General features: G+C 34.8%; 2 protein-coding genes across 8 annotated transcripts in view; one reads left to right on the forward strand and one right to left on the reverse strand.

Annotated features, from left to right (window-relative positions):
* LOC120352904 (transcription initiation factor TFIID subunit 10-like) overlaps positions 1–17,293 on the reverse strand; it is a 207,195-nt gene that overhangs the window by 7,227 nt on the left and 182,675 nt on the right. The window contains exons 1-2 of one of the 2 annotated variants that reach the window (XM_039435230.1): positions 14,689–14,699; positions 568–571 (exon numbers count right to left, since the gene is read on the reverse strand). The exons of the other annotated variant lie outside the window; for it this stretch is intronic. The gene's annotated coding sequence lies outside the window, so the exon portion shown is untranslated. Of the gene's footprint in view, positions 1–567; positions 572–14,688; positions 14,700–17,293 lie in introns of those variants that run through there. 2 annotated transcript variants of the gene reach the window in all.
* LOC120348885 (secretory carrier-associated membrane protein 1-like) overlaps positions 6,218–17,293 on the forward strand; it is a 33,357-nt gene continuing 22,281 nt past the window's right edge. For 2 of the 6 annotated variants that reach the window (XM_039435219.1, XM_039435220.1), the window contains exons 1-6: positions 6,225–6,452; positions 6,955–7,062; positions 8,221–8,373; positions 10,920–10,931; positions 12,917–12,995; positions 14,320–14,451. In XM_039435219.1, coding sequence (XP_039291153.1) covers positions 6,396–6,452; positions 6,955–7,062; positions 8,221–8,373; positions 10,920–10,931; positions 12,917–12,995; positions 14,320–14,451 — 541 coding nt within the window. In that variant the 5' untranslated portion in view covers positions 6,225–6,395. Of the gene's footprint in view, positions 6,453–6,954; positions 7,063–8,220; positions 8,374–10,919; positions 10,932–12,916; positions 12,996–14,319; positions 14,452–17,293 lie in introns of all 6 variants that reach the window. The other 4 variants (XM_039435221.1, XM_039435223.1, XM_039435224.1 and 1 more) reach the window with 4 other exon arrangements.

Genomic DNA, 17,293 nt, shown 5'->3' on the forward strand with positions numbered 1-17,293 from the left:
TACTATTAAAGACTTTTTAAAGATAATTGAAATAAAAATTTGAGCTATTCCCTTGAACCATAATAAATAACTATGGTGTTTTACTTATTCTGACGTGTCCTTTAAGGTTTCGCACGGCTAGGCTGCACCCCATTCCTAAGACCTTTTTGAGAGCAAGACCTTTTTCTTTGTAAAGGACAAAATTACCGTCAATACAATTTATTTCTTCAATGTTATTTTCCATCACGAACTGCTTAATATTAAATCACTTTTTGCTATTAAAAAGAACGACTAGCAGTCAGAATGTTTTACAATAAATTAATTATTCACTTACTGTGACAACGAATTCTTTTGGCTTGAGATGGCTGACCTGCCGAAAGATCTCGTTGTCACAGTGAGTGATTAATTCATTTATTGTAAAACATTTATGAATGCTAGTCGTTCTTTTTAATAGCAATTTATTCCAATTAAACCGAACTGCGTTGGTTTGTGTTGGCGGAACTTATCCCAAATTCCAGTAAAGATCAAACTCTCAAAAAATTCACACTCTGTATCAAAAGAACACTCTATTTCAATTTTTTTTCAAACCTTACTATGTTCCCAACCAGAGAGCAATTTTGAATACCTCAAGGGCAAATCAGACTTACCGTGGTTTGATTATTGTTTGTATAAAATTGTTTATCATAATACATTAGGAACCGAGAAGAGCATCAACATAATAAAAATGTTTAAAACATGTATTGATTAAAACAGCCAATTAGGAGTAGTGTTGTTGTTCTTGAAAATATACCATGATCATCAAAGTCCTAAAGTGTACTCTTATTCATCATTTCCAAAGTCAAGAACAATGTTGAAGGAAATATTACCTACTTTATTTATTATTGATATTATATTATTTTTTAGATGCGGATCTATTCCTCACAATATATCATTAAATTGATTAAAGTTTGTTAAAATAGCTAACATCATTATTATATGAATTAGGTCTGTACATGACAAAACATTATTTTTTTAATTTGGAAGTTCAATTGCATTAGCTTCACAAACCATTCCCAAAGATGTATTTTCACTTTACTAGGTACCCACGGTAATTGCTAACTTATATATTAATGTTTGAAATTTGTAAATATTTAATCTAGATTTATGAATTATTAAATTATGCTGTTATTAAATTATGATTAATCTCATAGATTTTTGGTAATTTTTTGAGTAACGGTTTTCCTTGTTTTATTCCTCTTCCTATACCACCCTTACTTTGATGATAACAAAGGTTACCAGAATTAAAATAACATTTAGTGGCAGGACTACAATAATAGGTGCTAACTGCGTTAATTCAAAGAAGTTTGTGGCTGTGCAAATAAATATAGTAGGCTATACCGGCAAAGGGTGGGCGACCGGGGCGGTCGCCCGGGCGCCGCGGCTAGGGGGGCGCCGCGGTCGTATGATGATTAGCGCCCGACATTTTCGGTTCAAGTACCTTTATTATTTCACCTTCACGTTAAAAGTCTTGAACCATTTTCTTATCAATCCATTTCTATGTATAACTCATTACTCATATGTGTGGTGTTAATTGTGACATAAACAATAAAAACTTTGGTAAATACAGTCACTCTACGCATAGCATAGGTGTAAATTTTTCCAGTCATTGAGTGAGCCTGTGCGCGCCCACTGCCCCTGCAAACTGCAAGTCGTCATTGGTCGCTTCATTGTCCAATCCTGGGTGATAAAACTTCTTATTTTATACTCTTTTCTAACCTTTTATTCTGCAGGCTAAAACCTATTTATTTTTGAATTTCCATTGGTATTTCTGAATTGAAAATCTTTCAATTTAAATAAATTCAAATTTTTCAATTTAGGAATATCAACGGAAATTTAAAATTAAATAGGTTTTAGCCTGCAGAATACAAGGTGAGAAAAGAGTATAAAATAAGACAAGCTGGACCGGATGGTTTAAATATGGAGCTGTTCAAGCATAGGGAACTCTTCTCAAACTTCGCTTCCTCCATTTGATATGTGCTGGAGACAAATTATTGAGGATCCCGGAAGTTTGGAAAGTGGCAACAGTCAAATCTCTTTTCAAGAAGGGAGATATAGTCCAGTCACTATATACATTGGTGCTTGCAATTGATATTGTAGTTCTGATTTTTTACTTTCCTTGCCCTATTACCATAGGTAAGGAAAGTATTGCTTTCCGAAAAAAATTAAGGTACCCCAATTTCTAAATTTCTATACGTTTCAAGGTCCCCTGAGTCCGAAAAAGTGGTTTTTGGGGTATTGGTCTGTGTGTGTGTGTGTGTATATGATCTATGTGCGTCTGTGTACACGATATCTCATCTCCCAGTTAAAGGAATGACTTGAAATTTGGAACGTAAGGTCTTTACACTATAAGGATCCGACACGAACAATTTCGATCAAATGCAATCCAAGATGGCGGCTAAATGTTGTCAAAAACAGGGTTTTCGCGATTTTATCGAAAACGGCTCCAACGATTTTGAACAAATTCATAGGTACCTGAAATAGTCATTGATAAGCTCTATCAACTGCAACAAGTCTGTAAAATTTCAGGAGCTCCGCCCCATCTATGCAAAGTTTAATTTTAGATTCTCAATTATCAGCCTTCATACACAATTCAAACAACAAATTTCAAGTGGAAAAGAATGAGTGTCATTTTACTTCTACCTAATATATATTAATATAAAAAATAATGTCAAAAAACTGATATGTTTATACTTCATTCAGTTTTGAAGCTCTGCTATTCGAATTACAGCACGATCTTAATAACTTCTGCTTTATTAATTAGCCACGGTTGTGGGATCAGAGGAAACACATACCGTAATTCAAAACACTAATAGCAGTTTTAATGATTCTAAACTTTGAAGAAAGTATGGTATATACAGTGTTCAATTGAAATATATTCATGATTGTAAATGTCATAATGTCAATAAAAAATTACGGTGTTAAACTATACAGTTAACTTTGTAGACCTACCAGGGTACGCTATTTTATAATTGTAACTCATTCTCTATTAAATGTATGCCAGCTATGAATCATATTAAGTCTAAAAAAGCTTTGATAATATATATATGTAATATTTATCCTACACGATTCAAATCAACACTTTTTTACTTGAAAGTTTTGAAAAATAAATGAATTAGTCTTAAACTCCAGAATAGAGTTGAGCGCACCCGTAAATACATCGTACTTAAATTCGTTTAAAAAGAAACTAATTTAGATTATCAACAATGTTTTTATATTTATTGTTGATCAATAACATGATAATTCTTATTTATAAACCATGACTCGGCTAAACTTAATACTTTTGTAAAAGAAGTAAGTTTGAATTTGAATAAGCTATCTTGAAACATGTAACCTACAAATAATTGGTTAACCAATAACTAAAAATATTAATATAATTCAATGATTACTACCCTTGAAATTTATGATGTAGGTTAAAGGTTCGAACCCACTAGAACGTACCAGACACGGACCGTGTCAGACCATGCCAGGCACGTAAAATAACAACTATGCCCACTACAACGGATCAACAGCGGTCTATGCCAGTACATTACGCGTATGGTACGCGTATGATACGCGTATGATGCCCGGTCAGAAGTTGTTGGGAACGCGTCAGTTAGCAAGAGAATGTAGCGGTGAACCGGTTACCAACGCGGTGCATGCGCGGTTACAACGGGGTTTGCAGGCGTCACGTGCCATGCAAGGAGCGTTCCGTCACAGACAAAATATACTGGCCGACAAATGTTGACCTGGACGTGCATGGCACGCTCCGTGCTTGGCCGGTGACGGAACGGTCTAATGGGTGTATTACATATCAAATGATGCAAAGAATATTTTTTTGCATGTGTCGGTACGGGCACGGTCATGGTATGATACTTTCTAGTGGGTTCGAACCTTTAAATTTGAATTGGAAAAATAAAATTACAAGTCATTATTTCAAAAAAGTGATATCAGTTCAGTTGAATTATTAACGTTTATTCACGAAAAATTCCATTTAACATAGGGTTTTCAATGTAAACACGGGTTGAAGTGTACGCTTTTGAACAGCTGATCACCTGATGGTTCTAGCCTTGTAGTTTCGTAAGCAACGGTTCATACATAGTGGAAACGTGGAACGATCCTATCGTTCAAGTCCACTCAAGTTTATTTTTGTCTACATTTTTGACTGTCGACCAGCTCACCAGTTGAACAACTTATACCCACCCGCTGATGGCAGTCCGACTATTCTTTTGACGTCATAAGGACGGTCAGTTTACAGAACTGTCACTTTGCAGGACGGTCAGTTTGCAAGACGGTCAGTCTGTAGGACGGTCAATTTGCAGGTCGATCAGTTTTTAGGTCGGTCAGATGGTATACACCCGCTGGGTGGAACTCCGTATATTTGTCAGACAGCGGAATTGGAAATATCCGGTACTCGAAATATGTTGCTAGGCGGAATTGGGAGTATCTGAAACTCAAATTATTTGTTTGTCAGATGGCGGAATTGGAAATATCTGGAACTCAGAATATCAGTGCCAAAGTGGGAGTACTGGTAATGTGTTTGTTATTGAGAAATGGTTCAAGTCTGACTTATTTTCTGGAATGATATGGACTAATTAGCCCACTTAGGGTAATTCATAGCTCATTATATATTAATTTTGAATGGAAATATTGGACTTGAACTTTAAACAGTAGAAACAGCTTGGCTGATCTTTTTGGACTTGTTTTTCATTATCAAAATTTGGGAATAGAATACTTTTGGACCTGGTCTGTCGTTCTTTTTCAATTATATTAATTATATTCTTACATATTATGCAAGCTTTCAAAACTCTGTTATCTGTTTCAACAAACAAGACTGACAACTGTTGATGTGTTGATGAATTTATTTTAGGTTAACTATAGAACCCTTCATTTGTTTTTCGATAAATTTGTTTCATCCCACATCTACACAGTCTCTCTAATAACGATCGATATTGTGAATTCGATATATTTCCAATTCCACCAGCTGACAAGATATTTTGAGTTCCGCCGGTCTGCACGATATTCGGAGTTCCGCCTGTCAATATATTCGGAGTTCCATATATTTCCAATTCTGGCCAGCTGCAAGATATTTTGAGTTCCAGATATTCCCAATTCATACGACCCTTTTATAGCCCTTGGCACAGAGAAGGAATTCCTCTTCTCTGTGCCCTTGGGCTAAAGATTCGACTTATGCAGTCTCTGGTGGACAAAATATAAACTAAGTCAGGGTTTCCCATTTCTTGTTTACATTGATTGGCAGAGATAGAACAGTAGTGAATGAAACTGATTTTAAACACATAAAATGTGATTTTTGAATGCGAGACTGTACTTTTAGAAAAAAAAACCTTCTAGTATGTGGTAATGTATTCAATATTGTTGAAAGAAAAGAGGTGAAGGTTATAGGATAGTGACTAGACAAACGTTGTCTGCGTCGTCTGCATACTTTACTGTAAAGATCAAAACAAAATGCATTATAGAAACGTGATCGTCCATGATGTTTTATAATAATAGAATACCTACTTTACACCCAATATTTACAAGTTCTCTGAAGGAATCAAAATAAGCTCCTCTTGTTTTGTGGGGCAAGTTATTATAAGTTTTATGAATCAAGTTTGATTTTATTTAATATAAGCATTATTACTCTATAGAATTCCAATTACCTGTTGAAGAGAAAGTGACAAGTTCATACATGTTTATGATAATTCAAATGAAATATTATAAATAATATAATCCTAGCATACAAGGTGTAGTATTATAGCCTATCACAAAGACATAATTCTATGACCTGATCTTGGACCCACTGCTATGAAATGTTGCTTGTAGTTTATTTTGCCTATAGTTTTTATTATACACTGCTTCAATACGGTATTTCATTATTACCATATAATTCATTGAAAGCTACATGTGGATCAATAAATAAATACGAAAAACATTAAAACAGCATAACCTGTTTTGGGTTGAGATGTCTGAAACAATGTATGGTATACATGATAGGAAATCGTTTCAAAAATACAAAATCATGTAATTCCATGTATAACCTTCTATAAAGAATCTTGGCAATATTGTTATGTCAATCAACAAGTATCTAGGTAATAAAAATAGAAAAATTATTTACTCAATCCTTTCAATAGTGAAGCCTAAAGGAAGCCTATCCACTTCCCAGGAAATCAATGAATATTATGACTTATAAAATTCAGTATTATAATATTCTTTATTGCAAATATTTGTTCGACTTCTCAGTTGAGGAATAGGAATAGTAATGTTGGAGTTGGAATCTGATAAATGATTTTAGATATGTATAAAAAATTACACGAATTGATGTAAAATTATGTACACTAGTAACTGATTGAATAGAGATTTAAATTTTACACGGTTTTTTGGCTTTATTAATTGGACGCAAAATGTCTGGATTCGATGAAAACCCATTTGGTGAGCCTACGTTGGATAACCCTTTCGCCGTAAGTAAAAACTTGTAAGGTTATAATTTAAGAAATATAATATAAAACATTTTATTCTCTAGTCTTCTACTGAGAAACTTTCAATTATCCCAAACTTAACATAAATTCAATTAATAAGATTCCTTATCTTCAAGATTTATAATAATTCATGAAACTAGGTACCGTAGATCAAATATGGTGAGCTCAAGACAAGTGAATGAGTCATTCATATAAGTTATTGTGTTTAGTCTCAATAATTTGTAAATCTAGAATTAGCAGTAGCACCATTAATTAAAGGATTAATCTGTTATGAAATTATTAGAAAAGTTGGCAACCAACATTGGTTTAGTAAGTTATTGAGTTATGTAATCAAATCTTGAAAGATGTGTGGTACTAAAAGCATATTATGGATAAGTTGTAAGTTCAAAATTTTTAACTTGTAAATGTCAAATCGATTGATTTTAGTTTAATAGCATAAACTGTAGTTATTGATCAAGTATTTTGATGGAATGCTCTGTTGTAGGACCCTGCAATTCAGCAAGTAACCAATCAGACTACAAATGTTCAGCGGGGCCTCGATGAGTATAATCCATTTGCTGACCAACCTTCAGCACAGCGTCCATCAACTGTGGTAGGGCTTTTATAACCTAACAAAAATTATAATTTTAGTCATCATAATATACCAGAAATCTTTATGCATGAAACGTTTTCAACTATTCTTAATTAAAATTTACACTATGAACATATTGTGGAATTTCTCCATATTAATGTGAAAAAACTATATTGTCAGTTTTACATAATTTATTTGAATTAAAATCAAGTCTCAATGCACTAAGGAATGGTCTTCAGTGATCTAACAAGAAAAAAAAACACTGAAGATTATGCCATAGTACATTGAAACTCAAGTCTGGCTCAAATAAATTATTTGGAACTGACAATATCGTTAAAAATAATAAATTATTCTATTCTATTAAGCAAGAAATTATATTTTTCAATAATATCATAATCAATTTTTATAATTAATAATTAATTCTACATTGTTAAGAGATGACTTAGCAAAAGAGCAAAGAAAGAAAGAGATAGCGCTATCCGCTTTGTTGAATGATAGACAAGGATAGCAATACCATTGCTAATCAAACACTGCCATTATAACGTGGACCTCACTATAGGTATCAAATTTCACCTTTTTACGTGAATACTTACATTTCTACCGCTAGTCACAATTTATCACTTAGAACAATTATTTACCGTGTTCTCAGAACGTACACACAGAGAAGTTGCCAACAAAAGAATGAGAACAATTTTATTTCTTCAAGGCATAATACAACATGCTATCGTAATAATGTCAAATAAAATACAAACAATATAACTTGAAGTGTTTGATTAGCAATAGTATTGCTATCCTTGTCTATCATTCAACAAAGCGGATAGCGCTATCTCTTTCTTTCTTTGCTCTGTTGCAAAATCATCTCTTAACAATGTAGAATTAATAACTAATATAACTTAGAATGTCCCCCTTCTACATGTTCACGCAGACTAGACTCTGTGGGCAAAATTTGTTGCCCAAAATTTGACAATTTATTTGTAGAAAACTATATTCTCTTACAAAATGTTGTTTGGTAAAGAAGCGTTGAATAATGATATCGAATGATCTGGCTGACTCAGGTCTGGTGTCAGAGTTTTCAGGTCGCTCCTGATCAATTTCAGGGCCTGTGACATGACCTAACCTAACAACTGCTTGTTAGGCAGCCGGGACTGACGGCTTAACGTGTCTATCCTGTGTTTGTAGGTACGCGGAGCGAGTAATCCTCCCGGCTACGGCTCGCAGACGCAACAGCCGGCCATTATGCATGCCACCCAGGAGCTTCCTCCCCCCTACTCCCGAACGGCCCAGCAACAGCAGGCTGCCCAAGCATCACAGTTCACCACTGCTGAACTCCAGGTAGGCCTAACTCATTCAATACGCCTTCTAATAATTTACCTACAACAACTTCAAATCATCAAATCAAATTCTATTCCCTTGAAGAAAAAGTTGACAAAAAATGTAAATCTATATATAAAAAAGCGAAATGGCACTGACTCACTCACTCGCAGAACTAAAAATCTACCGGACCAAAAACGTTCAAATTTGGTAGGTATGTTCAGTTGGCCCTTTAGAGGCGCACTAAGAACGGATTTGGAAAAATTTCCAAAGATACGCCCAAAATTTGCGTTTTTCCTGCGTTTTCTCAGCTGTATCGAGAACAAATGAACAGAAATTGTTCAAATTTAGTAAAGAAGCTAAGCTAGGGTGTAATAATGTTGTGTTAGAAGGAATTTGCAATAACGTCAAAGATACGCCCAAAATTAGCGGTTTTCCAGCGTTTTTTGCTTTTTCTCAGATTTATCGAGAACAAATGAACAGAAATTGTTCAAATTTAGTACACAAGCTAAGCTAGGGTGTAATAATGTTGTTTTAGAAGGAATTTGAAATAACGCCAAAGATACGCCCAAAATCTGCGTTCTTTTGCGCTTTCTCATCTTTATCGAGAACAAATGAACAGAAAATGTTCAAATTTACTACAGAAATTTACAAATTTACTACAATGGCTGGAAAGGAGTAGGCCTACAATAATTCTCATAATATCCTGAAGAAGTTTTCCACCCTGCACTAAATAATTGAAATTAATCGGTGATTGAATCGAGCGAAGAAGTACTTTGACTTCCTGATGGAATGAATCATCCTCAAATGAAAAATTCTGGCGAGCGAAGCGAGCCGGCTGATCTCATTTTTGGAAGATCCAGTCGGGGGTCCCTGGCTAGACGGATATGGCGAGCGAAGCGAGCCTGACGGCTAGTACATATCGATAACACACAAAAATAAACAATAGCAATACAATATTTCACAAAAAAAAAACAAGTGGAGTTTTCGAGTTATATGCGAGAAACCAAAAAAGGTAGCGTGAACAACCTACACCCCTAAGCACAGAGAGTAGAGCCTGGTTTTCACTAGTAGCATAGCCACCTCTAATACAAGGCCCCGGCCTACGATATTGCAACGTCGCAGCGTAGGCCTAGAATCTAATACATGATTGGTGAAAAAGATCAGCTGGTATTTTTTATAATCTTTTTCACCTATCATGTATTAGTTTCTAGGCCTACACTGCGACGTTGCAATATCGTAGGCCGGGGCATTGTATTAGAGGTGGCTATGCTAGTAGAGTCAGTGGTCGAGTAACTGGCGTACTAACTCTACCAAGCTAACTCTACTCTACTTACTTGGTCGAGTAACTGTTTTCACTACAATTGAGAATAGTTGACCGAGCGAAGTGAGGTCTAAGATTCAAGTCGACGGTTTGGCATTTCTCTTAATGTTTGAATGTTAATATGTTGCGCATTTACGGCGAAACGCAGTAATAGATTTTCATAAAATTGACAGGTATGTCCTTTTTAATTGCGCATCAACGTATATACAAGGTTTTTGAAATTATGCATTTCACGGATAATATAAAAGGAAAAAGGAGCCTCCTTCATACGCCAATATTAGAGTAAAAATCGGACTATAGAATTTATTCATCATAAATCAGCTGACAAGTGATTACACAGATGTGTGGAGAAGCCAGTCTATTGCTGTATTTCCATAAGGTCTATAGTTTCAATCAGGTACTTGTGGATGAGAATACTGCGTGAGGTCTACTGTTCACAGAACTACTAGTACTGTTCCATAGACAACACACTTTACCTGCAGCGCAACATATAAACATTTAAACATTAAGAGAAATGCCAAACCGTCGACTTGAATCTTAGACCTCACTTCGCTCGGTCAATAACCTTAAAATGTCAATACGGAACATTCATCATCGCCGTTCAGCCACATAAGTTTTACAAAAAGCTTTGATATATGCGGTTTCTCCCTCAGACCACTTCAGTTTTTAACCAAAACAAACTTTTAAACTTGATAGCCTACGGCACTACTTTACTAGATCGAGACTGCTTTGATTAGCATAGTAGTGATGGTGGAATAGAGTGAGAAGCGGTGGTGGGGGAAGGCAAGTGTTAAAATACTATCCCACTCTACCCTACTAAAAACTAGAACTCTACCATGAACGTTTTCATTGGGAGAGTTCACAAGGTAGTTAGTACTTGCCCAGGGAACTCTACCATCAACTCTACTAATGAAAACCAGGCCCAAGCCCTAAGGGTGGGAAATTTTGATATGTTTACCTCCTTACCACCCTTAACAGAACTGCTGGGTCAAAGATTGTCTTCCAAACTTTTCCTTGTATACTTGCTCTTTTCTGAGCATTCATTGCCTGCATTATTATATATTATGTCAATATTTAATTTAAGAATAATATTACATTATTTCATTTTTGTAAATTATTAAAATATAAATGCTGTCCTTTGCATTTTAAACATTTGATTCAGATCATAAGTTAATTCGAACTAGAATATGTGATAGCCTATTCTTCTAATTTGAATTCTTCCCTTTGCTGCTAACTTTTCTAGAGGGAATTAGAGGTGAGTGTTCAAAATAACTGATTTATTCTGTTCGAAATAGTCTCACTTTTATTAATTATTATATACGCAACAAATCGACCATATTCAGAATGAATAATTGATCTATCGATCAAATTCAGGTTAATAACTCTTCATTAATTATTCTAAATTGTATTATTTCTATATTGATTTGTAAACATATTTAACTGTATGCATCCATGTTGTAGTTAGATTAAACTTGCAGATTGCTAGTTGAGAATCTCATGTCATTAACCTTCCGGCAGTCAACAGTCAACAAGTACAACAGTGTCAGTGTGTTTGGTGCACAAAACTATTTATTTATTTATTTATCCATATACAAATACAATTCAGGTAAAAACGACAGGCATTCGCCCAAAACTGCTTTAAACCTTAATAATTTGGATTACACAGTCTAGAGGTTATGTAAAAATGATAACTTGATTCACATACTATTTTGAGTCCAAAAAAATATTGAATGGGGTGGTGTCAGTGAATGAGTCACCTATGCATTCCAAAACTTTCCCTCATCACTCCACTGAGTTGCAGTATCAACCCAGCAATGGTTCAGTCTTTTAGTCGCGACAGTGCATAAGATAGGGAAAGACTGTATACGGGGACTGTAAACGAACCAATAACACAGAATTGATGGCTTTGCTTGATGTACCTTATTGGGCTATGAAATGGTAATCATCCAAATGTTCATAGGCGTAAAATAATCCAAAAAGATGGAAAACGTAATTTATACAATTAATTTATGTTTTGAAAGTAAACAGAGTACATATCACTTGGAAAATTGGATGTTGTACAAAATACAACACGCGACTGCTCATGTGATTGAGAAGGGCGCGACTACCGGAAGGTTAAAAAAAAATTCGAGAATCAAAAACTAGAATTAGAGGCTAAATTATGAATCTATTCCAAGTTATCCATTTAATAGACCTACAAGGTAAATGACCTAATCAAATTAATTTACAGATGGAAATTACTTAGATATTGCATTTATTCAAATGCTAATGAATTTATAATTATTATTAAAAGAAAATCCAAATTAAGTGCTGTAAATCACCCCGAAGACTCCATCTAGCTGTTTACCTTGTCAATATTTGCAGTAGCAGAAGTCTTCGGGTTGATTTACAACATTTAATTTGGATTTTCGTTTAATAATTATTATTTTCAAATTAATTTATATTCAAATATTCTCACATTCTAATGCCGGCGCTTCACTCTAGCCGAGTTCGTACGAATGACGACGAAGAACGAAAGAGTGTGGATGGGCATTATGTCACCGTTCGCCCTAACTCTGTTTTATGTCCTCTCTGCAGCGATACCAAGCATTGCTTGATTTTGTTGCGCTTTTTGGCGAAATGGAACTAAACCAAACTAATTATGTCGAAGTGAGACTATACAGAGATAAAAATGATAGCAAGGAACTGTGGAAGGAGACAAAAATACCAGTATAAGAATACAGAGATATAGTACCACGTTCTAATGGCAGTGTTCGATAAGCAATGGTATTGCTATCCTTCCTTGTCTATCATTCAACAATGCAGATAGCGCTATCCCTTTCTCGTTTGCCAGATCGTATTTTAACAATGTAGAATTGATAATTAATTAACAAAATACTCCATCTTAATCATCAAAATTCATTATGAAATTATTGAAAATATAATTTCTTGCATAGTAAAACATAATTGATTATTTTAAACGAGAATGAACAGTTAATATGACATCAATAAACCTGTATCAGCTACTGTCTGTAGAAGGCATTGACAACATTGAGGATCGGAAACGTTTTTCTCCTATCTCTCTCCACTGCCATTATAACGTGGACCTCACTATAGAAATGATAGCAGGGAATTGTGGAAGGAGACAAAGTGGGACGTCGGGCATACGAGTCGGTGAAGGTGTAGCGCAGGCACCAAGTTCACTGTACTGTTTTCCTTTTTTATTCGGGTTCAAAAAGTGTTTGTCTTTTTCTGTCTCAGCGCAAACAAGAGGAATTAGAACGCAAAGCAGCTGAATTGGCCAGGCGTGAAGCAGAACTAAGAAACGCACCCTACAATGGTGAGTACTTTGAAACTGAACTTATGCCCGGTTGCAGAGTCGTTACATAAAATCAAACATAGCTATGTGAGACATAGTTTAAAATCACTGACATAAATGGTTGGTCGTTGCACAGTCGTTTGCCGAAGCCCATTTAGCTATATTTCGAATTAGCATCACACATAAGTCACACTGCAGCTCTATTCACTTTTTTCCGTACATGCTTCTATCCAACCAATGTCAAGGACCTTACCTTACACTATAAGGATCCGGCACGAACAATTTCGATCAAATCCAATTCAAGATGGCGGCTAAAATGGCGAAAAAGTTGTCAAGAACAGGGTTTTTCGCGATTTTTTCGAAAACAGCTCCAACGATTTTGATCAAATTCATACCTAGAAAAGTCATTGATAAGCTCTATCAACTGCCACAAGTCTCATATCTGTAAAAATTTCAGGAGCACTGCACCATCTATGCAAAGTTTGATTTCAGATTCCCAATTATCAGGCTTCAGATACAATTTAAACAAAAACTTTCAAGTGGAAAAGATTGAGCATAAAAATCTCTACAATTAATGTTCAGTAGCATTTCCACCTAAAATTGAAAATAAGCTCGAAATTAGAGAAAATGTGATTATTCAATTGCAAACTGTTGGCAACTGTTGATTCTATAAATCATTTACTATGAAGAGATAGCAGACTTCGTGTGTCTGCAGCGCTATTGTCCTGTCACCAGCTGGCTCAGATCTTAGAAAAGTAGACTTGAGATACGCGGGAACTCTAGCGTCAGTTGATAAATTTTCATAACGGCAAGGAAAGTTGTGTGAGTGCACCACACCAGATTTTTAAAATTGTTTTTCAAATGTGAGATTATTGATACTGATGGGCACGCATCTTAAAAAATATTGAAAATCTACCTTATAGAAATAGACATGACCAGACATTTGAGTAATGCATTCAATGAATAATCAACTTGTCAGCTGATTGATTACGAATTATTCTATAGTCTGATTGATTCCTATCTTCAAAGTTGATGATATAATATTATGTATAGTGATATCAGAGTATGGAGGAATTCCTTTTCTTTTCATATTATCCTTAAAATGCAAAATTTCAAAAAAACCTTGTGTATACATCGACGCGCAGTTGAAAAAGGAATATTCCTGCCAAATCTCATCGAATTCTATCAACGCGTTTGGCCGTAATTGCATTACATACAGACAGACAAAAGCAAATCGAGTTGGAACATAGACCTCACTATGTTCGGTCAATTAGAATATTCACGTATTAATTTGTACGTTAACATATTCTGTAAGTTTTATTTTGTATGCGAAATTGTGTTGCAGTTAGAAGAAACAACTGGCCTCCTCTGCCTGAGAACTGCTGTGGGTTCCAGCCTTGCTTCTACCAGGACATCAACGTCGAAATACCCACCGAATTCCAGACGATCGTGCGCCATCTTTATTATCTGTGGCTGTGTGAGTAGATCAATCAGTCATTACGGCCTGCTGAAATATTAAGATGCGTACAGACTTATAATACAACTAGTAGTTCTGTGAACAGTAGACCTCACGCAGTATTCTCATCCACAAGTACCTGATGTCACTTGTTTTAAATGTTAACAAACTCAGTTCACGTTTGAATTTGTATTTCATATGATATAATTCATCCAGTTCCGTGATAATCCTTCTATCTGATGAAAATTAATTTTTTACAATCAAAAATGTTATAATTTCTCAAGCATTATATAGTTCATTTGTTTATTTTTAATCACCTATTAAATTAGGTTTTTGGAAGGTGAGAATATTGATACTAATGGGCACGCATAATAATACCATGACTGCAAAACAAAATATTGAAACCAAAGACCTCAAAGCTGCGATTAGACCAAAGTTATTTGCAAAATGTTAATAACTCGATCCTTATAGATTCTATTAGATTAGACATAACTTATCATACACAATCATGATGAAGATGTGTGTTTGTCAACTTCCGTTCAATCTAATATAATCTATAAGGATTAAGTTATTAACTTTGGTGTAAACCCAGCTTAAAATGATCGTGTTTATATTTTACAGGTTATACGTCAGCTCATGAATTCTGTTAATAACTTTGGTGTAAACCCAGCTTAAAGATGCATACCTCTTTAAGGTCTTTGATTGAAACTATAGACCTTATACAAATTTAATACAGTAATAGATTGGCTTCTCCACTCATCTGTGTAATCACTTGTCAGCTGATTTATGATGAATAATTCTATAGTCTGATTTTTACTCTAATATTGGTGTATGAAGGAGGCTCCTTTTTCCTTTCATATTATCCTTGAAGTGCAAAATTTCCAAAAACCTTGTATATACGTCGACGCGCAATTAAAAAAAGGAACATACCTGTCAAATTTCATAAAAATCTATTACCGCGTTTGCCGTAAATGCGCAACATATAAACATTTAAACATTAAGATAAATGCCAAACCGTCGACTTGAATCATAATGCCAAACCGTCGACTTGAATCATAGACCTCACTTCGCTCGGTCAATTATTCAAGGGATATTGCTCTGCTTTGAATTTTAAAATAAATTCTTCTGACAGAATAATAATACTATTTAGATTCCAACTAGGAACTGAATTCTGGATTTTTAGATTTAATTGATTGGGAACTTTAAACTGTTTATGAGGTTAGCCTTATGTCCCATTGCCTTATGAATCATAATCAAAAAAAATATTGAACCATTTATTATTGAAGTTGCACTATTAAAAAATCGAAAACCTGAATTTACATTTTATCTGAACCAGAACATTGTTTTCAAAAAGCATAATGCATGATTTTGTTATGAGCAGATTGGAATGTTTCAAATGTACCGCCATGAAGATCCCACATGAGGAACATAAGGCCGCTCCATAAGGAACACGAGTGTCATAACCTGTATTTTTATAGACCTTGGGTTCATTGAACTGCCGCTAGCGCTTGTGCGGCGCGACTAGGCACTAGCTGACTACGCGACTCAAAACTTGAGTGTTTTCCTTTAAAATAACACCAAAACTATCTCTTTACCTTGTTAATTTCCTTGCCCTATTACCATAGGTAAGGGAAGTATTGCTTTTCGAAAAAAATTAAGGTACCCCAATTTACAAATTTCTATACGTTTCAAGGTCCCCTGAGTCCAAAGTGTGTGTGTGTGTGTGTGTGTGTGTGTGTGGGTGTGAGTGTATATGCGTCTGTGTACACGATATCTCATCTCCCAATTAACGGAATGACTTGAAATTTGGAACTTAAGGTCCTTACACTATAAGGATCCTACACAAACAATTTCGATCAAATGCAATACAAGATGGCAGCTAAAATGGCGAAAATGTTGTCAAAAACAGGGTTTTTCGCGATTTTCTCAAAAACGGCTCCAACGATTTTGATCAAATTCATACCTAATATAGGTATTCATTGATAAGCTCTATCAACTGCCACAAGTCCCATATCTGTAAAAATTTCAGGAGCTCCGCCCCATCTATGCAAAGTTCGATTTTAGATTCCCAATTATTAGTCTGCAGATACAATTTAAACAAAAAATTCAAGTGGAAAAGATTGAGCATGAAAATCTTTACACTTAATTTTTAGTAACATTTTAACCTAAAATTGAAAATAAGCTCGAAATTCGAGAAAATGTTATTATTCAATAATTGCAAACTGCTGGCAACTGTTGATTCTATTAAATCATTCTATTTAATCAACCAATGAATTTAAATGCATCTAACAGCCATTTTAGAATGTTGGTGTGTGTGTATGTGTGTGGTGTGTGTGTGGCTGTCTTCCCCCTCCCTGTATGTGTGAGTTGTATGTGTGTAGTTGTGCTACAATATTTCTATGATTGAATAATAATTTCTATTATTTAACATATCATAATTCAATTTACTTCTTTATTTAAGTTATTCTTTTCATTTCAATACAATGTACCTAGCCAAATCTAATTTCCAGGAATTTCTCTCAAGTTATAATAATTAAAATAATGTAATCACGAACTCAAACAACTCACAAACAGACCTGCGTGTCCATGTGAGTGTTGTTTCAATTATATCTTTTTATATATTGTTTATACTGTAAATGTTGGAAACAAATAAATTTGATTTGATTTGATTCACTATGAAGAGATAGCAGACCTCGTGTGTCTCCAGCGTTATTGTCCTGTCACCAGCTGGCTCAGATCTTTGAATAGTAGACTTGACATGCGCGGAAACACTAGCGTCAGGTGATCAATTTTCATAACGGCAAGGAAAGTTGTGTGAGTGCGCCACACCAGATGTTTTAATAAGATTTATATGAATTGTCAA

Source organism: Nilaparvata lugens, chromosome 9 (assembly GCF_014356525.2).
Source record: "Nilaparvata lugens isolate BPH chromosome 9, ASM1435652v1, whole genome shotgun sequence".
Taxonomy (NCBI): domain Eukaryota; kingdom Metazoa; phylum Arthropoda; class Insecta; order Hemiptera; family Delphacidae; genus Nilaparvata; species Nilaparvata lugens.